This window comes from Phyllobates terribilis, unplaced genomic scaffold (genome assembly GCF_046119375.1).
Source record: "Phyllobates terribilis strain yellow unplaced genomic scaffold, ASM4611937v1 Scaffold_10__3_contigs__length_209671492, whole genome shotgun sequence".
In the NCBI taxonomy this organism is placed as follows: domain Eukaryota; kingdom Metazoa; phylum Chordata; class Amphibia; order Anura; family Dendrobatidae; genus Phyllobates; species Phyllobates terribilis.
This window is the reverse complement of record NW_027362770.1, coordinates 68,753,876-68,778,184: the sequence shown is the minus strand read 5'-3', so window position 1 is coordinate 68,778,184 and position 24,309 is coordinate 68,753,876. Positions and strand designations below refer to the sequence as shown.

The 24,309-nt window shown below is 46.9% G+C and overlaps 1 protein-coding gene across 1 annotated transcript in view; it reads left to right on the top strand.

Moving 5' to 3' along the window:
* Positions 1–24,309, top strand: part of CTNNA1 (catenin alpha 1) — an 80,400-nt gene that overhangs the window by 21,412 nt on the left and 34,679 nt on the right. Inside the window, exons 4-5 of the mRNA XM_073649567.1 lie at positions 9,264–9,430; positions 9,531–9,650. Of these exons, the coding sequence (XP_073505668.1) occupies positions 9,264–9,430; positions 9,531–9,650 (287 nt within the window). The remainder of the gene's footprint in view (positions 1–9,263; positions 9,431–9,530; positions 9,651–24,309) is intronic.

Below are 24,309 nucleotides of genomic sequence, written 5' to 3'. Positions count from 1 at the left end.
CCACAAGTGACACCATTTTGGAAACTACACCCCTCAAGGATTTTATCAAGGGGTATAGTGAACATTTTGAACCCAGAGGTACGACACAGAATTTGATAACATTAGGTCATCATATTGAATAAGTTGTCATTAGTCTTGAGCGCAAGTGCTCGCTACTTGAGTTTGCATCGGGTACTCAGGTATGCGCCATGTACTGCGTGTGCTCGAGTGACATGCTTGAGTCCCCCCCCCGCATGTTTCACGGTTATTAGACACCCAAAAAAAAACATGCGGGGATCGCTCGTGCATGGCAGGCAATCCCCGCAAGGTTTTTTTGGCCGCAAAGTATGTGGGGCGGAGACTCAAGCATGTCACTCGAGCACCCGCGATACTCAGTGCATACCCGAGCACCCGATGCAAACTCAAGTAGCGAGCACTTGCGCTCAACACTAGTTGCCATATTGTCGTCATTTTTTTTCTTTACTTTTGAAAAAATCCCAACCTCAATACAACCCTAACCCTAGAGTTTATTTTTTACACTGTTTTTTCTAAATTTTTTATGCCTTTTCGCGTGTGGTAAAATTGATAAGACAGCTTTATTCTTCGGGTCAGTACGTTTACAGCGGTACCACATTTATATAGTGTTTTTTTTATGTTTTGGCGCTTTTACACAATAAAAACTATTTTATAGAAAAAAAAAAATATTTTTTTTATTGCTTTATTCTGAGCGCTATATCTTATTTTTCAACTGATGAAGCTGTATGGCAGCTTGTTTTTTTGCGGGACAAGATGACGTTTTCAGCACTACCATTTTTATTTGTTAGTCTTTTTGATCGCGTTTTATTTTATTTTTTGTTTGGCGTTATGATGATTAAGCATAGTTTTTTTTGCTTCGTTTTTTATTTTTTACCGTGTTCACTAAAGGGGTTAGTTTTATAGGTCAGGTCATTCCTGACGCAGCGATACCAAATATGTGTGCTTTTATTGTTTTATTCATTTTTTTCTTTTTCATAATATTTATTTTTGGGTACATTACATTTTTATTTTTTATGATTATGTTTTTTAAATATTTTTACATTTTTTTTTTTTTTTTTTTTCATTTTCTGAATCTTTTTTTTTTTTACTTTTACACTTTGTCCCACTATGGGACTTTCATTTTTTTTAACCCAGATCGCTTGCATAGCATAGAAATGCTGCAGCAGCATCTTTTTGCAGACTGCAGCCCTGCACAACAAGTTAGATAGATGGTGCACTGAGCATGATCTACCTAACTTCCTGCTGTCTGGTGACCCCGATGTTGTCATGACAACCACCAGGACCCGGCACAGACAACATGGGATGCCGGAGAGGAGGTAAGAAGGTCACACTTGCCTCACCTTGCTCCCGGAATGCTGCGATCGACTTCGATCACAGCATTTTGGGGGTTAATGGGCTGAGAGCTGTGCAAGAATGCTCCTGGCACATAGCATCGGGTGTCAGCTGTGACAGTCAGCGGACACCCGGCGGCGACCGCCCTGCACCGCTTGTGTGTGGGAGCGATCACATTGTGCGTAATAGTACACACCTGGTCCAATAGGCCCAGATCAGTAAGACGTACCATTACTGACCATGTCGGAAAGGCGTTAAAGGGAACTTGTCGCCATGAAAATGCAGTCCAATCTGCAGGCACCATGTTATAGAGCAGGTGGAGTTGAGTAGATTAATGGTTTTGTGAGAGAAGATTCAGTATGAGGCTACAGTCATACTGTCAGTATTTGGTCATTATTTTACATCAGTATTTGTAAGCCAAAACCAGGGGAGTGCCACATTCATTTGTATTTGTGTCTTTAAGACACAAATACAAATGATCCTCTGGGCGTGCCAAGACTTCCGGGGTCAGTGGAGCTTCAATCAACTCCCTGCCCCAATGTGCGGCAGCGTGCTCCTCGTCATGCAGAGGCTGGACAGACATCTGTCTGAGATGATCTAGTGAATCCTGCTTTGAGCAGGGGGTTGGACCAGATGACCCAGGAGGTCCCTTCCAACTCTACCATTCTATGATTCTATGCTGCCAACATCATTGCAGAGGAGGAGAAGCTGGATCCTGGAGCAGGAAAATATAGAGGGGCGCTCGGTATGGTGAATGGGGGGAGGGCTTGGCACAGAGAATTAGGAGGAGAGGGGCCTCAATACTGAGAATGAGAAGGCTCAGTATGGAGAAGGGGTAGCATGGGGCTCTCAGTATGGAAAATGGGGGTTTCCGTATGGAGAACGGGTAGCATGGGGGGGGGCTCAGTATGGAGTGGGGATAATATGAGGGAGACAGTAAAGAGGGGGCTGCATGGAGGTGGTACAGTGTGGAGATAATAGTTCAAAAGTGAGGAAGGTGTAGTGGGTATAAGTCATAATGGAGAAGACCTTATGGTGGTTTTCATTTATAAGGGGGTGGTGTGACTGTCATAGTTCACTATGACAGAACCGTGTGATGAGAATATTTCATAGGAGAGAATAGTGTGGAGACCATGTACCGAGAATGAGACAGTGTGAGCTAATTTTTTTGCACAGGGAGCACAGTGAGGGGCAATTATTTGGGACAAATCATATGGCTTATTGAGGGCACAGCATGGGTGGTTATTTTTATTTAGGCGGCATTATAATGAAACTGTTATTTTTAAGTGCAGTTTCAGGATATACGGTAGAAGACCAGAGAGATGGGAAGTCTGCAGAGACAAGCTGTGGCTGTGAAAAGTCATCATGCAGTCAGATACTTAGATTTAAGGTGCATTTACATTGGCCAGATGCAGCCTTTAAATGACTGTTGACCTTCTATGTTAAGCCAATCGGCATTCGCTTAATAGGCTGTTTAAACAGGATGTGGCCTCACTTTCATGTGCACAGAAAGATTGTTAATCTGATTGTCCTGGGCACATTGAAAAGCATTTAGGGTATGTACGCACGATCAGTATTTGCTTGCAGAAATTTCTGCAGCGTTTCTGCACCTCTTGGCAGCAAAAAATGCTGTGGCAATTCCGCATGAAAGCGCATCAAAAACGCTGTGGATTTGCCATGCGTTTTTTCCAATGCATTGTATAGGAAAAACGCAGGCAGAAACTCGCAAAGAACGGACATGCTGCTTCTTTTAACACACATGAAATTCTGTAAGGAAAAATCCTGGTCATGTGCACAGATCTTGCAAAATCTCATAGAAAATGCTGAGATAAGGTTTGCAATGCGTTTTTGGGGCCAATTCTATGCAGATTTACCACATCAAAAATGCATTAAAAACGCACCGTGTGTACATACCCTTAGATCTCTGCTCTATGATGAACCAAGATCTCAATCTGCGCTAGCGCCACTTCTGGTGGCCATTTTCCTAAAGCTCACCGCTGAGAAATCGATATGCACAGCGCGGACACCCCCTCCTCCCAGCCCAGGGCCCGCGGCATCGCCCCACTCCTGCCGCCGGTTTCCTGCAGCAGCAACCCAGCGTCCTGTGACACCCCCCCCCCCCCCCTCCTGCTCCACCATCCTACCGGTAAGCTGCATTTGGATTAGAAGACGCACCCCCATTTTCCTTCCAAATTTGGAGGAAAAAAAGTGCGCCTTATAATCCATTAATCCAGTTTTAACGTAATATTTTATTTTTTATATGCAAATTAGGGCACGTCTGTGCACCCTTGGCGTGGCCTATGCTTTGGCACATCAATACACTTTCCTATTTGCATATTAAAACCAGTCCCTTGTCTTTATTGACAGAGGTCCTTTGGTAAGAGTAAGTGCTTTTTAAAATCACTTTGCATTTCTGCACTTGTGCCCTGTGTGGGTGTGCACAGAATGTGACAGCAGGTGCTTTCTGATGCCTGGTTGCTGCCTGATTTTGGATGTGGATTCAATGAGAAGGAAAGGCGTTGAAGTGAGCAGACAGCATGTTTCAATTCTTTGTCCCCATCACTGAAGCCACTTGCTTGCTACTTCCAGGTGCATTGACTGGTAGCTGCAGACAGACAGGATCCAAGCATCAGAACGTGCCACAGCCACATTGTGCGCACACGCGCACTGAGACTTGGAGTGTGCTGCTGTGCTCCTCCAGTGTGGGTGCACAAGCGCAGACAAGGGGAGCTGATGTCAGACAATGCTCACTCTTGGCAAAAGATGACTATCCATGAAGACAAGGGACTGGCTTTAATTTTCAAATATTAGTTCATAAGGTTGCACAGAAGTGTCCTCATTTGCATAATAAATGTCGCTTTTACAGCAAATATTACTCTAAACTATATATGCCTGGTTTTATTCTTGTTGTCCGAAGTCCCCTATATAAATGTTTATGCAGTCTAATTGTTATTTTGGTGTGATAGACTCCCTTTCAGTAAGCTTAAAAATCATTCCACCCGATCAATAAAAGTTTTGCTTGTGCATCCGGTGATTGACAGCCTGTTTTAGATAGATAATCAGTTTCTCATTATTGACTGCAGTGTTAAAGGGAATCTGTCACCCCCTGGGAGGTTTGATACCTCTAATATAGGCATACATAGTGACTCCCCGGCGCCTGCGCATTAGAACACTGCAGAGAACAACGGGGCCGGGAGGAAAAGAAGCGCTCTTGATGCTCTGCGCATGTGCGGGAAGTGAGGGAGACGCGTGTATGTCACAGGGCCATGTGATGTGCAGGGGAGGGTGGGGGGATATGCATAATAAGATGATAGGCTGGGATTTCTGGGTTTACTAAACAGATAGGCGGGGATTTCTTGGCGTCAGGGGGATGCCAAGCATGTGAAAAGCGATTTTATAAAACTACATTTCTCTGCAAGCAGGCCTCTACTATGGGCCACACACTTGTGTATAGATTTACTTTTCTATAACCTGTATGCCCATATTAGAGGTCTCAAATCTTCCAGGGGGTGACATATTCCCTTTAATGCTCCTTTTAAAAGGGGATGTCTCAATTGGAAAGTTATCCCCTATCCACAGGTAGTCGAGCCCCCAACATTTCCGGTAACTGGAGCAGAGGTCAATCATCTGCACTAGTGCTCCATTTATTCTTAATGGGCGTGCCGGAGATTACCGAGTGCAGCGCTCTGCTGAGCATTTCTGAGGCCCCCACCAGTTGATAAATAAAGACATCTTAGAAGACTGGAGCTCAGTAGATAAGAGAGCATGCACACAGTGCAGAGTGGATGCAGTGAGTAGAAAATCATAATCCGGTCTCCTGAGCTATGCATTTCTAAGAGGTCTTTTGAACAATTGGTCTACACACCATGATGACCCTTCTCCTAAATGAGCCCACCTCAGACTCACACCAATCTGCTCAGAATGATTGAACATAAAATATCTTCCAAAAGTTGTTACTCTTTAAATGTTTCATAAAGCTATTGCCTAGGACTAAGCAGTACTGTGGTTCCTGTATAGACCGCAGTCTGATGATATCTGGTAACAACAACTTCAAACATCTCCTTACCATTGTTAAGGACATACTTGGAGTTGTAAATTGTGAAACAATTATGTATGGTGCTGACCTGACACTGCAATTGATTGCTGTACTAAGGTTGGCAATGTTTTCATGTACTGATGGTGGTTCTGGTGATGTGTTACTGTAGGGACGGTGGTTATGGTGATTTAGCCGTGTATATGTTGTATTCTTTAATTTATCAGACTTGATAAACATTATAGGCTTAGTATACTGGACTAAAAATACAGCTGTCTGAATGTTTGTCACCCGAACAAGTAATTGACCAAAGCCTGCATAAACTATATATAGCTGTCCAATCGTTTGGCTGCTCCTAGACATCTCTGACAACAGCTTGTCACTTAGAGAACAAAAGGATCTACAGTCTGAAATCGGTCATGCTCTATCCTCTTCTCCCCAGACAATCATCAGTCAGAGGCCCCATACACATTAGACTGTCAGCGGAGTCTGTCAATATCGGCGAGTTTGGCTAAATTTAGTCTGTGTATGGGGGTCCTAACTACGATCTGAAGGGTATATGCACATCACATCTTTTAGACGTCTGCGATTTCCTTCAGTTTTTCAGACAGAAGATGCTTCAGAACACAGTTGCCATTTTGTCCTGTAGCAACTTGTTTTGCTTTTTTTAAAAGTATTTAGTCAGCCACCAATTGTGCAAGTTCTCCCACTTAAAAAGATGAGAGAGGCCTGTAATTGACATCATAGGTAGACCTCAACTGTGAGAGACAAAATGAGAAAACAAATCCTGAAAATCACATTGTCTGATTTGGAAAGAATTTTTTTTTCAAATTTTGGTGGAAAATAAGTATTTGGTCAATTACAAAAGTTCATCTCAATACTTTTGTTATATATCCTTTGCTGGCAATGACAGAGGTCAAACGTTTTCTGTAAGTCTTCACAAGGTTGGCACACACTGTTGCTGGTATGTTGGCCCATTCCTCCATGCAGATCTCCTCTAGAGCTGTGATGTTTTGGGGCTGTTGCTGGGCAAAACAGACTTTCAATTCCCTCCAAAGGTTTTCTATAGGGTTTAGATCTGGAGACTGGCTAGGCCACTCCAGGACCTAGAAATGCTTCTTACGAAGCCACTCCTTCGTTGCCCTGGCGGTGTGCTTGGGATCATTGTCATGCTGAAAGACCCAGCCACGTTTCATCTTCAATGCCCTTTCTGATGGAAGGAGGTTTGCACTCAAAATCTCACGATACATGGCCCCATTCATTCTTTCATGTACATGGATCAGTCGTCCTGGTCCCTTGGCAGAGAAACAGCCCCAAAGCATGATGTTGCCACCACCATGCTTCACAGTAGGTATGGTGTTCTTTGGATGCAACTCAGCATTCTTTGTCCTCCAAACACGACGAGTTGTGTTTCTACCAAACAGTTCTACTTTGGTTTAATCTGACTATATGACATTCTCCCAATACTTTTCTGAATCATCCAAATTCTCTCTAGCAAACTTCAGACATGTCTGGCACTGCAGGATTTGAGTCCCTGGCGGCGTAGTGTGTTACTGATGGTAGCCTGTGTAATGTTGGTCCCAGCTCTCTGCAGGTCATTCATTAGGTCCCTCCGTGTGGTTCTGGAATTTTTGCTCAATGTTCTTGAGATTATTTTGACCCCAAGGGGTGAGATCTTGTGTGGAGCCCCAGATCGAGGGAGATTATAAGTGATCTTGTATGTCTTCCATTTTCTAATTATTGCTCCCATATTGATTTCTTCACACCAAGCTTCTTGCCTATTGCAGATTCAGTCTTCCCAGCCTGGTACAGGGCTACAATTTTGTTTCTGGTGTCCTTCGACAGTTCTTTGGTCTTTACAATAGTGGAGTTTGGAGTGTGTCTGTTTGATGTTGCGGACAGGTGTCTTTTATACTGATAACAAGTTCAAACCGGTGCCAGTACTACAGGTAATGAGTGGAGAAAAGAGGAGTCTCTTAAAGAAGAAGTTACAGGTCTGTGAGAGCCAGAAATCTTGCTTATTTGTAACACCAAATACTTATTTTCCACCAAAATTTGAAAAAAAATTCTTTCCAAATCAGACAATGTGATTTTCAGGATTTGTTTTCTCAGTTTCTCTCTCATAGTTGAGGTCTACCTATGATGTCAATTACAGGCCTCTCTCATCTTTTTAAGTGGGAGAACTTGCACAATTGGTGGCTGACTAAATACTTTTTTTCCCCACTGTATTTAGTGTCACAGTGTCCATAAAAGCCATATGTATCAAAATATCAAATGAACCTCATCAGTTAAACTGCACCTATCAGCAGGATTGTGCTTAATAACCTACATATGCTGTCAGGTTGTCGCCATTACACTGATTAAAATGATACCTTGTTTGATTAAATCCATCCTGTGGTTCTTGTGTAATCTTTGCTTTCAGTTTGGAGATAATGATACGCTGGTGCTTTGGGGCAGCCTGAGGGGGGCTCTTTCTTGTGCTCTGCTTACATATTCCGCTATATGCTCTTATGACAGCTCACTGTGCCTTCACTGACCTGCCTCCTATTTTACATAATGCATGTAATAGTACGGGGCTAGGTAAAATAAGAGGCAGGTCAATGAAGGCACAGTGAGCTTGTCATAAAAGCATACAGATGAATATGAAGGCAGAGCACCAGATTGAGCCCCCCCACAGGCTGCCCCGAAGCACGAGCATATCATCTCCAAACTGAAAGTAAGGATTACACAAGAACCACAGCACGGATTTCATCAACCAAGGTATCATTTTAATCAGTGTAATGGTGCCCACCTGACAGTGTATGTAGTTTACTGAGCACAGTCCTGCTGACAGGTGCGCTTTAACACTAAAAGAGGAAAAAAAAATCAAAATGCCAGAAAAGTTTTCGGACGCTGCAACAATGTAAAAGAATGCAATAAGAAATGATCCAAACACTAAAAAATGGTATAAATAAAAAACAAACAAAAAAAAGTTTGTCATACAAGAAACAAGCCCCCATACAGCTCCATTGAATCCCTCACAGCTCTATTAAAGTTGGCAGCTGCATCCAATTGACAGTGACATTTAAATAGTTACACAGCAGCGATGTCACGCTGGGTTCATAACAACAGGAAAAGGGAAGGGTGCCCTACAAGTGGGGAAGGGGGTAGTGGAGACTCCTAAACAGCTCAAATGACAAACCCTGACTCCCCTATGGACCCTATATAGGTTCTGCACCTATCGCCGAGCAGGAAACCTGGCTCTAGCTGACTCTAAAGCTAGGCCCTAGGTAGGGAGGGGAAGGGGTGAGCACTAGTCAGCCCCACTGCAAACTAAAGTACACACAAGGGAATACACTTAACTTAGAGATGACACCGGGGAAAGCAAGGCAACAATCCACAAAGGAACTCCAAGAAAATTAGAATTTGAGGCCTGAATAGATAAGAAACTCTATTACCAGCAACTCTCTAGAGAAACTGAGTGTATTTAAGGATACAGCAAGGGTGTGGTAATTAGCAGCAGAAGGTGAGAATCACCGCTGGGTCCTAGAGAGAGAGGGATAATGAAAGGATCAGAAAGATGTTTGCATGGCCAAACGCAGCGACCTTCTACAGCCGGACCCCGTATGACTGTCGATCAAACCTGACACACCCGTGACATGCGATCAGAGCTGACACTGGCATTTAAATCGTTACACAGCAGCGATCAGAGATGACACTGGCTGCTGCTGTTGTTACAGGAAGAAATCAGCATCTCTCTGGTATAGTTTGTGCACCACTTATGAACCTGCTCCAAACACGGGGACCCCACCACTGACATATGTTTTTGTCATGTGTCGGGAAGGGATTACATATCTTTTGTTTTGTACTCTGTATTTCATTTCACAGAGCTTTTTATTCACAGGAGAGGTGATGAGAAGCAGCTCTGGAGAGTTTGCTGATGATCCATGCTCTTCTGTGAAACGTGGGAATATGGTGCGAGCCGCCCGTGCATTGCTGTCTGCAGTTACAAGGTTGCTTATATTGGCTGATATGGCGGATGTCTACAAATTGCTTGTTCAGCTGAAAGTGGTAATTTTACTTTTTTATATGTTAAAACATCTGTCCAATTTGAGATGACATTAGTGCAATTCAAGTTCCCAATAGTCAAGGCTTACATTTACTTTTTAAGGTGGAAGAAGGAATTGTTAAACTAAGAAATGCTGGCACCGAGCAGGATTTGGGAATACAATACAAAGCATTAAAAGCTGAGGTTGACAAGCTAAATTTAATGGCTGCAAAACGGCAACAGGTAAGCCTTGAGTAATAATAATTTTCTTTCTTCTGTACTGTATTTTCTAAATTGTCTAAGAATCCACAACTCTTTATGATTCTGATGTAATTGGAACTATACAGCACTAAAGCCTTACTAAAGAACCTATAAATGCACTGATCCTTTATTATCCAGTGCCCCTGTAGTGACCTTACTAAAGTCTGACACTGGTCAAAAGTGCTGACAGTGTACCAATGTGCAACGAGTTTCTCCACTGACAATGGAACTGGTGATGCCTAGTTGTTCTATTCATACATTTCTAGGAGGAATAATAGGAACGGAAAAATGCAGAATTATAAGGAAAAGATGATCCAGAATTATTATTCATGAGGATGAAAAAGTGTACACTGGAATTTTGACAGGTCCTTTTAAGCCGCTTAATGGACATATGACGTACAGTTACGTAATAGGCCAGCTCCCTGACTTGGATGCAGGTTCAGTTCCGGAGCCCGGATCTTTGCCATTAGATGATGGCTGTATTATTTAACCATCATCTGCCCCCAACAGCTACACATGGATCTGAGGTCCATGCATGGCTCTTAACCTGTTAAATATTGCTGTCAATCTGTGACAGTGGCATTTACCGTGTGCGTCCTGGGAGGGGGTGTACTGTTCCAGCCACTCAATGGTGCATCCGCGATGTGATCATGGGGTTGCTGATGGTTTTCAATCACAGCTTGAATATCTGCTGAAGACCCCCGTGTCGGTCATAATGGTACTCCTGTGAAAGTCAGCTTATGGTCGGCTTTCATAGGAGAACATCATTTTTGCTATATTTCAACAATTTTTTTTATTATATTTCTCGAGAGTACAAATAGTCACATTTGGATGAATATAAGAAGTTAAAATGATGATGTGTATCAATAAACATTGCATTCTTACATAGTTCAGATGAAAGACTATGATAGACTCATACAGTATTTTAACGAGTAAAGTTTAGATTGGTAGCACAAATTAGTAAACGTATAAAGTCCAAGTTAAACAAGGGTAGAGCCTAAAGCCCCCGTCTCACATAGCGAGATCGCTGCTGAGTTTTGGTGACGCAACAGCGACCTCAGCAGTGATGTCGCTATGTGTGACACTTTGCAGCGATCAGGCCCCTGCTGTGAGGTCGCTGATCGCTACAAAATGTCCTGGACCATTTTTTGGTCTTTGCCCTCCCGCTGGTCAGCACATCGCTGTGTGTGACCAGCGGGACCAGCGATCAGGCTGGTAACCATGATAAACAGTGGGTTACTAGGGGCACACGCGCACTTAGTAACCCGCTGTTTATCATGGTTACCACTCTGCTACAGTGAGCGGTATCCTCCCGCTCACCATAGCAGAGTGGTAACCATGATAAACAGCAGGTTACTAGGGGCGCGTGCGCGCGTTTATCATGGTTACCAGCCTGCTCCTGCTTCAGCAGGCTGGTAACCAGGAGCAGGACATCGTGGAAAGATTCTTTCCACGATGTCGCTGCTCCCCTGATTGCTGGTGAGCCTGCCTGTTTGACAGCTCACCAGCAATCACATAGCGACGCAGCAACGATCCCTGACAGGTCGTATCGTTGTCGGGATCGCTGTAGCGTCGCTAAGTGTGACGGGGCCTTAAGAAGAGGTGAGAGGGAGAAAGGGGAGTAAGGAGGAGGGGGAATCGGGTGGTGTTTTACTAAGCTGTTATTTGTTAGCCTTGGCTTGTTTTATGTCTGTATGGATCTATAATTGTCTCTGTGTGTTATCCAGGGGCACCAGTATTCTGCGAAGGCCTTTTGAGAATGATTGGCTTCCGCTGCTATCTCAGCTACATGATATAGTTGGTGTATTTTTTCTATTAGTTGGTGCTTCGATGGGATGAGAGGAGACCTCCAGAAGGTGGGAATAAGTATTTTCGCTGCGGCTAGAATATTTAGGGCTATAGTTGAAAATTTTTTATGGTCTGGCCATATGGGAAAGTTCAAGAGAGCCACCTCAGGGGTTAGAGTAGTCGGACTTCCTGTGATTTCTTGAATAGTGTTCTCAGTCACTTCCCAAAAGGGGCGCAGAACCGAACATTGCCACCATAAATGAAAGAAGCTCCCATTCACTTCCCCACATCTCCAGCAGTTGGTCTGTGTATTATGTTTCCAGATCTTCAATTGAAGAGGTGAAATGTACCATCTGGATACTACTTTATAGGAGTTTTCTTGGATTTTTACACAGCTTGTTGGACCATGAGTGTTTGTAGATATAGAGGGTTTGATTGGGTGTAAGCTGGTATCCCAGATCTTTCTCCCAATTAGTAATGTAAGCTCTTTTCAGGCGCAAGTCACTTGTCAGTAGGGACTGGTAGATCTTGGAGAGGGTTTTGGTAGGTTTAGCGCTTCTGGCACATAGTACCTCAAATGGGGTTAATTTACGTGTTATATCTAAGGTATAATGAGTTTTTTGAAGTATGTTCTTAAGTGAGTTATATTGGAGAAAGTTAAGATACGACAGACCTGGGAGCTTTTGCAGATCAGGGAAGGAGAGGAGGGCTCCATCGGTTAGAATCTGGTCAGTAGTAATATTGTCTATCTGAGAAATGCTTTTATCGCTTGTGTATGACAATTGATTCGCTCTCATCAGAACATCCGATAGTTTTAGTAACGGAGTTGAGGGTGGAACTAGTAGTTTGTGGGATTTTGACCAAATTTTGAGCATTGTGCAGGTTAGGGGGTTGGTTTGGATATGATAAGGGTATTCCTTAGAGTAGGTTAATAATAAAGCCCTAAGCGGTGTGAGGACAGAGTATTTTCTATATCAATCCATGGCTTATTATGATTATTCCGGATTATATCAACTGACCTTGAGAGTACTGCCGCGAAGTAATAGGTCCTAATGTCCGGAGCTCCCATGCCTCTGTTCTATCTGTGTAATATCAATGTGCGTGCATTTATGCGGGGTTTTACGGTTATCCATATATAGGGGAAAAAAAGTGAGTTTATTTTTTTGAGGTAAGAGTCTGGTATTTGGATAGGAAGCATAGAAAATAGATATGTGAATTTTGGGAGAATTAAACTTTTAAGTATATTCTTACGTCCTGTCCAGGAGAGGAAGGAATCCCGCCATGTTTTAATAGTTTGTTACTTTATCTAATAATGGATGGTAGTTAAGGGAAAATAGGTCTTTTTGGGATCTGCTCAATTTGATACCTACAGTGCCTACAAGTAGTATTCAAACCCCTGCAGATTTAGCTGGTTGACACATGCGGAATTAACTTGGCATTGTGACATTTGTACTGTAGATCAGCCTGGAAGTGGGAAATGCACTGCAGCAAATTTTTTTTTTTTTTTTTAAAAACGTTAAAAGTTAATTCAGAGTGTCATTTATTATTCAACCCCTCAAACCACTAGAATTCTGTTTGGTCCCCCAAAAGTATTAAGAAGTAGTTCAGGCACCAAGAATAATGAGCTTCACATGTGTGGATTAAAGATCTCTTTTGCCAGCCTTTTCTGACTATTTAAGACCCTCCCCAAACTTGTGAACAGCACTCAGACATGGTCAACATGGGAAAGACAAAGGAGCATTCCAAGGCCATCAGAGACAAGATCGTGGAGGGTCACAAGGCTGGCAAGGGGTACAAAACCCTTTCCAAGGAGTTGGGCCTACCTGTCTCCACTGTTGGGAGCATCATCCGTAAGTGGAAGGCTTATGGAACTACTGTTAGCCTTCCACGGCCAGGACAGCCTTTGAAAGTGTCCTCCCGTGCCGAGGCCAGGCTTGTCCGAAGAGTCAAGGCTAACCCAAGGACAACAAGGAAGGAGCTCCGGGAAGATCTCATGGCAGTGGGGACATTGGTTTCAGTCAATACCATAAGTAACGTACTCCACCGCAATGGTCTCCGTTCCAGACGAGCCCGTAAGGTACCTTTACTTTCAAAGCGTCATGTCAAGGCTCGTTTACAGTTTGCTCATGATCACTTGGAGGACTCTGAGACAGACTGGTTCAAGGTTCTATGGTCTGATGAGACCAAGATAGAGATCTTTGGTGCCAACCACACACGTGACGTTTGGAGACTGGATGGCACTGCATACGACCCCAAGAATACTATCCCTACAGTCAAGCATGGTGGTGGCAGCATCATGCTGTGGGGCTGTTTCTCTGCCAAGGGGCCTGGCCATCTGGTCCGCATCCATGGGAAGATGGATAGCACGGCCTACCTGGAGATTTTGGCCAAGAACCTCCGCTCCTCCATCAAGGATCTTAAGATGGGTCGTAATTTCATCTTCCAACAAGACAACAACCCAAAGCACACAGCCAAGAAAACCAAGGCCTGGTTCAAGAGGGAAAAAGTCAAGGTGTTGGAGTGGCCTAGTCAGTCTCCTGACCTTAACCCAATTGAAAACTTGTGGAAGGAGCTCAAGAATAAAGTCCGCATGAGACACCCAAAGAACCTAGATAACTTGGAGAAGATCTGCATGGAGGAGTGGGCCAAGATAACTCCACAGACCTGTGCCGGCCTGATCAGGTCTTATAAAAGACGATTATTAGCTGTGACGCACCCCCTGGGCCTGTGTTGTGTAGCGTTGCGCACGCGGGGAATACCCGGAGCCGGATCTGTCGGGGTTAGTAGTCCTCGTGGCGGTGACCCGGTCCGTGCCCAGGGTGTCAAACTAAGTGGCGGAATTTAGCAGAAGATGTTATAGTGTTCGACTACGCTACCCGTTGAATGCGGTTATGAAGCCGCCGCTGCAGGGCAGACCGCTGAGGCCGGTGGTACAGTTGTGCAGCGTGGGTAGTATAACCCCCAACGGGAGGGGTATGGCCTCAGGGCAGCAGACGTGGATGATGGGGATAGCAGAATTGCACGCAGGCACCAGGAACCACTCAGACGGTGCGGTGTAGTTCAGGGTCTTTACTGGTGGCAAAGGTAGACCCTCCCGGGAGTACTGGCTAGCGATCGGGGCCTGGTCAGTCCGTGAGCAGATAGGATCTCCCCCGGCCAGGCAGAGTTGTAGGCCTCCCCAACTAATTGTACTCTTCCTGGCTACCTTGCTAGAAGCCGGTAAAAGTAGCCCACGTCCCTGAGTGTACCGTGTGGTGCTCACCCGTATGGCCGGTGACTCGGGGCCTTCTGGTAGCCTCCGCTCCACGACGGCGGTGCTGGTCCCTTGCGTGTGACCGTGCCTTCGGGTTTCTTGGCCAGAGGACCTGAAATCCCCTGCCGGATGGTTTCTGCTGCTGGGTATGGAACAGTCCCCACAGCCTCGGACTCCGTGTCCGGTGAGATCTCTTCAGTCAGGACGAGCTCTACAGCTTCCAGTCCTGGACCCCTTTTATCACTGCTCCCACAGAGCTCCTGATCTTGCTCTCCCTGCATCTGCTCCACTCCAGACCAGACTGTGTCTCTGTCTGGGACTCCTCTTCTTCTCTTCTCAGCCCCAGTTTATATAGGGGAAGTTCTTCCCCTCCCAGGACTGGGCAGGAGGTGTGGCATGCTTAGGGTTCCTGACCAGGAGACCTCCCACCTGCTCACAGACGTAATATTGCTATCACTGTGGTAACCAGAACCCTGGGGTGCCACATTCCCCCCTAGTAAAATTTAGTACTCCGGGACTAAACATATTTTTGAAAACATAACAGGGTATAAACAGGAACAATACAATAAGGAAAAACACGTTAGGGTGGTCACGGAGTGTCCGCAACCGGGTGCAATTTTTGAAGCAAAAAGGGTGTCCATTTCACCAAAGAACGGGGAGCCGTAACCAGGTAGGGGTCTGTCCTGCCCCGAGTCTTTAACAGTCTATAGTCCGTTCCTGGGTTACGCTCCAAACATATATACAACAGAGTTCCGGTTAATCCACAAAAGACACCTATAAAATAACTGGAAAAACATAATTATTTACAAGCAACAGTAAACAGGTAAATACCAATAAGACAGTCTGAACACTTTAGATCCTCCAACGTACGGGCAACTGGCCTCTATTGGCCCTAGTAGACCTACGGAGCTTACTGACCGGTCCTGAGCTACAGGGTGTAGGAGCTGTCAAAGGTAAGCTGGGCAGCTGTCTACGGACTCTTTGGCTCACTAGGGGCACGGCAGGCTCACTATAAGCAGAGGGTCGATTCTCCTGGTCTGCTTGTGTGGGGTCTTCTGCCTCCTGGACCGGCTGCTCTTCCAGCTCTACCTGTTTTTCCGTAGGCACTTGGGATGCTGGCTGGAGGAAGGTGAGGACGGGTACCACAACAGCGCCATTTACCTGTGTCCAAGACCGAGGGAAGTCTCCGAGTACAGTACTGACCATCTCTTCCCTTTCCTCTGCGGGTCGAGGGTTTTCTTGATCTTCTTCAGGGTTTCGTAGCTGCTCGGGACACTTCTTCAGGTGATCTCGGGAGACAATGGCTGTGGTTTCTCCTCCATCCTTACTGATTGTGCAGATTTTTGGGTTTTCATGGCTTGATGGCAGTACGGTGTACGGGTCCTTCTCCCACTGGTCGTCCAACTTGTGGAGCCGTCTTTTCCTCTTCAAGACCTGCTCTCCAGGTACCAGGGGAACAGCGGGAGCACACTGGTTGTAAGTCTTCTCCTGTCTTTCTCTTGCTTGACGGAGACTTCGCTCAACGCTCTCCTGTACTTTCCGGTACTGCTGCTGCCTCTCTGTGTCCCAGTCTGCTTCTGGTGAAGTGTCCTCGGGTGTCAGGACTCCCATATCCAGATCAACAGGCAGCTTACCAGGTCTTGCTCTCATTAGGTAAGCCGGGGTACAGTTGGTAGAACCTACAGGGATGTGGTTGCATAGGTCCACCAGATCAGGCAGTTTCTCAGGCCACAGACTGCGTTCTTCCAGGGGCAATGTTTTCAGAAGGTCTATCACCACCTGGTTCATCTTCTCGCAAAGTCCATTGGTTTGCAGATGATAGGGTGTTGTTCTTATCTTCCGGCAGCCATACAGAGTGCAGAACTCCTGGAAGACTTCAGCTTCAAAGGCAGGTCCTTGGTCCGTCAGCACCTGCTCTGGGTATCCGTGTGGACGACAGAAGTGCTGCTGGAAGGCTCTAGCTGCTGTTTGAGCCGTTAAGTCCTTGACGGGGACTACAACCAAGAACCGGGAGTAGTGATCCACGATGGTTAACGCATAGATGTAGCCACTTCTGCTGGGGGTCAGTTTTACATGGTCCAAGGCTACCAGTTCCAACGGCTGCCTGGTGACGATGGACTGCAGGGGAGTCTTCTGGCTGGCACGGTCCTTCCTTCTTAGGTTGCATGGGCCACAGTCTCTGCACCACCTCTCGATGGTCCCTCTCATGCCTACCCAGTGGAACCGCCCGCGCAGCAGGAACTCCAGCTTCTTCCATCCGAAGTGCCCAGCTCCGTCGTGGTATGCCTCCAGTACCATAGCCGCGTCTCTTCTTGGCACCACTACTTGCCAGATCAGTTCATGCGTCCGGGAGTTAACCATTCTGCGGCACAACTTCCCCTTGTAAAGAAACAGTCGACTCTTCTCAGCCCACAGTTGCTTGGTCTCCTCCGGAGCGTCTGGGTCAAGGCGGGCATCTGGCCGAGTCAGCATCTCCTTCACTAGTCGGACGGCGGGGTCACTGTCTTGTGTTTCCGCCCAGTTGTAATGAGGTAAGGGGTTGAACGTAGCGGATTGCTTACCCCTTACACGGTGGGAATACTGGGTAGTCCCATGACGGTGAAACGCGGGGAGTTCAACTTCTTCCAGTTCCTCTGGATCTTCCCCTACGTCCGGTAGGTTTGGCATTCTGGACAAGGCATCCGCGTTGGTATTGGAGCGTCCTGCCCGGTATTTGATCGTGAACTCATAGTTGGACAGGCGGGCCATCCATCTCTGCTCCAGGGCACCGAGTCTTGCAGTGTCCAGGTGTGTCAACGGGTTGTTATCCGTGTACACGGTGAACCGCGAAGAGGCGAGGTAGTGCTTAAAGCGTTCGGTGACTGCCCACACCACTGCCAGGAACTCTAGCTTGAATGAGCTGTAATTCTCAGGGTTTCTTTCGGTGGGTCGCAGTTTTCGGCTCTCGTAAGCAATTACCCGTTCTCTCCCCTGCTGGATCTGGGACAGTACGGCTCCTAGCCCGATGTTACTTGCGTCGGTGTAGAGGATAAAGGGCTGGCTGTAATCAGGGTACGCCAGGATTTCATCCCCCGTGAGGGCCATCTTCAGCTGGCGGAAGGACTCTTCTTCCAGCTTCTCCCATCTGAAGGGCGGCTTCTGGTTCTTGGCCTTCCTGGACTGGCCTATCAGGAGGTCCTGCATAGGAGCTGCCTTTTTGGTGAAACCGGGAATGAATCTTCGGTAGTAGCCTACCAACCCGAGGAACTGCCGCACTTCCTTTACGCTGGAGGGTCTTGGCCATTCCTTAATCGCGGTGATCTTATCAGGGTCGGGAGCCACTCCGTCAGCACTCACCACGTGTCCCAGGTACTGCACTTTTGGTTTTAGCAGGTGACACTTCGACGGTTTCACCTTCAGACCGTAGTTTGCCAGGGCTTCGAACACTTCCGCCAGGTGTTTCAGGTGGTCCTCGTAGGTTTTGGAATAAACTATAACATCGTCCAGGTACAGCAGGACCGTCTCAAAGTTCCGGTGTCCCAGACAGCATTCCATCAATCGTTGGAAGGTTCCTGGTGCGTTGCAGAGTCCGAACGGCATGCAGGTAAACTCGCTAAGTCCCATCGGGGTGGTGAATGCGGTCTTCTCCCGGTCCGCCTCTGCGACAGGAACCTGCCAGTACCCGCTAGTGAGATCCAAAGTGGAGAAGAAGTTAGCAGATTTTAAAGCAGCCAAAGACTCCTCTATCCTTGGTAAGGGGTACGCATCTTTGTGTGTGATACGGTTGATTTTCCGGTAATCTACACACATTCTCATGGTGTTGTCTTTCTTTTTAACCAAGACTAGTGGAGCTGCCCAGGGGCTACAGCTATCCCTGATTACCCCAGCCTCCTTCATGTCTCTAAGCATCCCCTTGGCGTGTTGGTAGTGTGCAGGGGGTACGGGACGATACCTTTCCTTTATGGGAGGATGATCTCCCGTGGGGGATGTGATGTTCCACTCCCTTTACTCGCCCGAAGTCCAGCGGGTGTTTACTGAACACTCTCTCGTATTCCTGGATCACCCGGTAGACTCCCTGCTTTTGGTGAGCAGGTGTGGAGTCAGTACCCAAATGCAGTTGCTGACACCAGTCCTCCATTTGTTGCTTAGAGCCGTTACCTTCCTCTGGATGAGATGGAGGCAAGGGTTCCACGGACTGTACAGAATTTTGGTTGATGGTATACAATTTGGCTAGCGTAGCATACCGGGGCAGGTACACTTCCCTCTTCCCGATATTTATTATGCGAACGGGCACCCTCCCATGGCGTACATCAACCACCCCCCGTGCCGTCAAAATGGTGGGCCTACTATCTGAGTAGACTGGTTCTACCATTGCCTGGTAATCTCTACCTCTCAGACCAATAGCTGCCCGGCACCAAATCATCATTTCACTTTTCGGGGGCATGGCAATAGGGAAAGGGTCACACATTCTCACGCTACCAATCTCACCACCGGAGAGTTCCACCTGTTGCCGTCGCATCAGTGCCCGGATCTCTTTTTGGAGCACTCGCTGCTGGCCGGAGCTGGCGTTCTTGGCAACCTGCTGTAAAATGAGAATCACCTCTGCAAGACAATTTTCAATCACATTAGTTCCTAGAGTTATCTTTGGGTGACTCTCGCGCTTGTCAATGTCTACAATGATCAGTCCCTGTGCTGCCAGTTCGACTTTACCGATTTTAATGGTCATCTCTTTAAATCCGATCTGTGGCACGGGCTGACCATTGCTGGCGATGATACTCAAGTCGTCGTCTGGGTAGCGGGTTATATCCGAGTCATTCCAGTACTGCTTGAAGAGCACGTACGGGATGGTGGTGACCTGTGACCCGGTGTCAAGTAGGGCACTCATAGGAATGCCATCCAGTACTACAGGCAAGACTGGACGTCCTCCCACGTATTTGTCACGCCAGTTCGATGGGCCTGGTGATCTTATTCCTAGGGGTTGGCCCTCTACCCCAGGTTGTGCCAGTTTAAAGGACAGTACCTTGCCATATGTCCGGGTTGATTGCAGCGGCGGCAGATGGGTTGTCCGTCCTCGTTGTATCGGTCGCTGGGTCTTCCTCTGGCCGGTGGGGTCCTCCTTGGTCGGCGCCACGGGATATTCTCCGGTCCGGATGCCAGCTGGATCTTCCCTGGAGTAGAAACCTGTAAAGACTGCACAGTTCGGGTTAGCGCGGCAACGCTTTTAGTTAGCTCTTGGACCTGACGGTGCAGGTCTGTAGCCGGGTCATTGTTTAAAGCCTGCGCATCAGCTCCCACAGGCCCTGCCGACAAGGGCGCCGTCTCCTGGTGGTAAATGGTGGCAGGGCGTTTGTGGGTCACAGCGCCACCTGGTGCCGGTTCTCGGAGCACCCGGATGGCTCTGTCCTTGAACTGTGCAAAGTCCAGATGAGGGTCCTGTAAGGCCATTGCTCGCAACTGGGTTCGGTGGGCATTGCAATGTAGACCCTCTATAAATTGTTCAGTCAACAACTTGTCTTCGTTTCCCACGCCGTCAGGGTCGGCCTGCTTAATGGCTCTCAGGGCCTCTTGTAGGTTTAGTGCATAGTCCCTTATATTCTCATGTGCTCGCTGCTTGCACCCGTAGAATCTAAGCTTGATCTCGGCTGAGGTACGGGTATCAAAGGTGTCCTTCAGCCGGGCTAGTATCTCTGCGACAGTCCTCCTCCTCCCAAGTGGCCAGGACTTTACCTCCCTTTGGGCTGCCCCTGTTAATTGAGCCACCAGGATGCTCACTTTTTGCTCTTCTGTGAGGGGGTACACCTGGAAGAGGCTATCCAGCCTTTCTCTGAAGTCATTTAGGGTATGGGACTCCCCTGAGTACTGGGGTAGCCAGGCTGCCCCCGGGATGTAGGGCATGGTGAAAGGCATGACCGCAGCAGCGGTGGTGCTGGCGGTGGCTGTAGCAGTGAAGCTCTCCTCCGTATCCGACATCCTCCTCCCCCCTAGTGGACCGTGGCCTACCTTGCGATGATCCTCTTCCGTAGGCCGCGGCTCCGCAGTGGATCGTCCGGGTTGAGGACCTTCCGTCGCGCTCCTGTGACGTCGGCGTCTGCTGGGCTCCTTCCAGGACCTTGCGCAACGTCCGGACGTTAGGCGGGGCTTCAGTTCTCGCGCGCTTTCGGAGTCCACGCCCCTCTTCTTCTCGCGCGGCGTCCTCGAGATGGCGTCCAATGGCGGGAAAACTCCACGGATGGCGGGAAGAAGGCAAAAGATGGCGTCGGATGGCGGGAAAACTCCACGGATGGCGGGAAGAAGGCAAAAGATGGCGTCGGATGGCGGGAATCTTCACCACAGGTAAGTTTAACAGTCTTTTTCAGGCACGCAGTACCCGGTGGTTGCGGGCACGAGATCCTGCCGACTACGCCAAAATTGACGCACCCCCTGGGCCTGTGTTGTGTAGCGTTGCGCACGCGGGGAATACCCGGAGCCGGATCTGTCGGGGTTAGTAGTCCTCGTGGCGGTGACCCGGTCCGTGCCCAGGGTGTCAAACTAAGTGGCGGAATTTAGCAGAAGATGTTATAGTGTTCGACTACGCCACCCGTTGAATGCGGTTATGAAGCCGCCGCTGCAGGGCAGACCGCTGAGGCCGGTGGTACAGTTGTGCAGCGTGGGTAGTATAACCCCCAATGGGAGGGGTATGGCCTCAGGGCAGCAGACGTGGATGATGGGGATAGCAGAATTGCACGCAGGCACCAGGAACCACTCAGAGACGGTGAGGTGTAGTTCAGGGTCTTTACTGGTGGCAAAGGTAGACCCTCCCGGGAGTACTGGCTAGCGATCGGGGCCTGGTCAGTCCGTGAGCAGATAGGATCTCCCCCGGCCAGGCGGAGTTGTAGGCCTCCCCAACTAATTGTACTCTTCCTGGCTACCTTGCTAGAAGTGGGTAAAAGTAGCCCACGTCCCTGAGTGTACCGTGTGGTGCTCACCCGTATGGCCGGTGACTCGGGGCCTTCTGGTAGCCTCCGCTCCACGACGGCGGTGCTGGTCCCTTGCGTGTGACCGTGCCTTCGGGTTTCTTGGCCAGAGGACCTGAAATCCCCTGCCGGATGGTTTCTGCTGCTGGGTATGGAACAGTCCCCACAGCCTCGGACTCCGTGTCCGGTGAGATCTCTTCAGTCAGGACGAGCTCTACAGCTTCCAGTCCTGGACCCCTTTTATCACTGCTCCCACAGAGCTCCTGATCTTGCTCTCCCTGCATCTGCTCCACTCCAGACCAGACTGTGTCTCTGTCTGGGACTCCTCTTCTTCTCTTCTTTTTTTTTTCTAACCCCACCTCAGCCCCAGTTTATATAGGGGAAGTTCTTCCCCTCCCAGGACTGGGCAGGAGGTGTGGCATGCTTAGGGTTCCTGACCAGGAGACCTCCCACCTGCTCACAGACGTAATATTGCTATTACTGTGGTAACCAGAACCCTGGGGTGCCACAGCTGTAATTGCAAACAAGGGTTATTCCACAAAATATTAAACATAGGGGTTGTATAATAATTGACCCACACTTTTATGTTTAAAATTTAATAAAATTCAACTGAACAACATAACTTTTTGGTTTGTAAGATTTATGCTTCTGTTCATAAAACCTACTCTCGTTTGCAGTTTGAAGGCTCTAACTTATTTGCATCTTATCAAACCAGCTAAATCTGCAGGGGGTTGAATACTACTTGTAGGCACTGTAAATAGGATATGTAATGTTTTGGCCAGGAAAAGGCTTATAAAGATTTCAGTTTGGATAAAGTTTGGGGGGGAATATTCAAGTCTATCGCTTCTGACTTTGACATATTCACCTTTTAAAGTTAGTTAGTGAGCTATAATTCTTCAGTATTTGTATTAAGGCCGGGAAGCTTAGGGTTGGACATAAGGATTAGTAAGTCATCTGCTAAGGTAGCTGTTTTGTGTTGTGTTCCGCCTACTGTAACACCCGTTATTTCCCTGTTGAGTTTTATTGCTGCTAAAAGAGGTTCCATCGTTAGAATAAATAATATCGGGGATAGTGAGCATCCTTGTCTCGTGCCATTATGGATGGGGAATGGTTCCGTTAAAGAGCCATTGATTCTGATGCGTGCTGAGGGGTTTGTATACATACTTAGGATGGCCTTGACTAGTTGAGCTGTGAAGTGAAAGCTAAAGAGTGTTTCTTCCAGATAGGCCAAGTCCACCATGTCAAAGGCCTTCTCCGCATCAGTCCCCAGCAACACTAGGGGGAGTTTCTGTTTGTTAACGTAATGCATTAGTTGTAGTATTTTATGAGCATGATCTTTTCCTTCTCTTCCTCCTCCAAAGCCTGTCTGGCTCGAAGATATTATATTAGAAAGAAGTTTTGAGATACGACCAGCGATCAGGCTGGCGAATAGTTTTAAATCCACGTTTAATAAAGAGATCGGTCGATAGCTGCTACACAGTTCCTGGTCCTTACCCTCCTTATAAATCAAGGATATTCTAGTTTCAAGAGCTTGAGCTGGGAACTTGTCGCCATATAGTAATGAATTGAATGAGGCCAGCAAGCGAGGCAAGAGGATCGAAGGGAACGACTTGTAATATGTTACTGAAAAGCCGTCTGGGCCTAGTGCTTTGCCTGAAGGGCATCTTGACAGGGCGGTCCTAAGCTCGTTTATTTGAAAGGGTCGAGTTAGCTGCTGTTTTTGTAGGGTTGTAATTTTTGGCATGTCAAGTTTGGATAAGAAGGATTGAATTTTATGTCTCCTTTCTGCTTTTTCCCTAGAGTTTTCATTTGGTCGTAAATTATACAATTGCTTATAGTAGTTTAAAAATTCCATTTCTATCTGGTCATAATTAGACATGGAGGTCCCTTTTGGGTTTTTAATTGTGTGTATGTAAGTTCGGGGTTGTCTTTGTCTAATTCTTGAGAGCATATATTTAGATGCTTTATCGCCATGTACATGCATTCTATTCTGCCAAGACGCATATTATTTTGCAGCTCCAACGTTTAAAATATCCTTAAGCTGTTGTCTTTTTTGGGATAGCTGCTTTAGTATTTGAGAGTCCATGTGCTTTTTATGTTTGAGTTCAAGGTCAAAAATTTCCATACATAATGTATTTATTCGATGTTGCTTTTTTTTTGTTAATGAATGTGTTAATAGATATCAGTTCTCCTCTCATCTCGGATTTGTGAGCTTCCCACAGAATCGGCGCCGATACCTCACCATTGTCATTCTGCTCAAAGTACTGATTCAGTACCTTGGTGATGCGATCATGGGCATTAGGTAGGTTCAGCACCAATTCATTGAGCCGCCACGATCTATGAGTGGGGTAGGGTTTATGTAGCGTCATTTCTAAGGTTACTATAGAGTGATCGGAGTACACATTCGGTAGTATTGGGGATTTTTTAATCATGCAGAAAGTATTTTTAGGAGCTACTAAGTAGTCAATTCTATGATAGGATTTGTGCGGGTGAGAGTAGAAGGTGTAATCGCGGTCATTTGGGTGCATGTACTTCCACACGTCAATCATTTGTAGTGACTGAATATGTGATTTTATTCTATTTAAATCTCTCTTGGAGAACTTACTTTTCTTTTTTGTGGTGTCTATTAGAGGTTCCAAAGCTACGTTGAGGTCACCTCCTATAATAA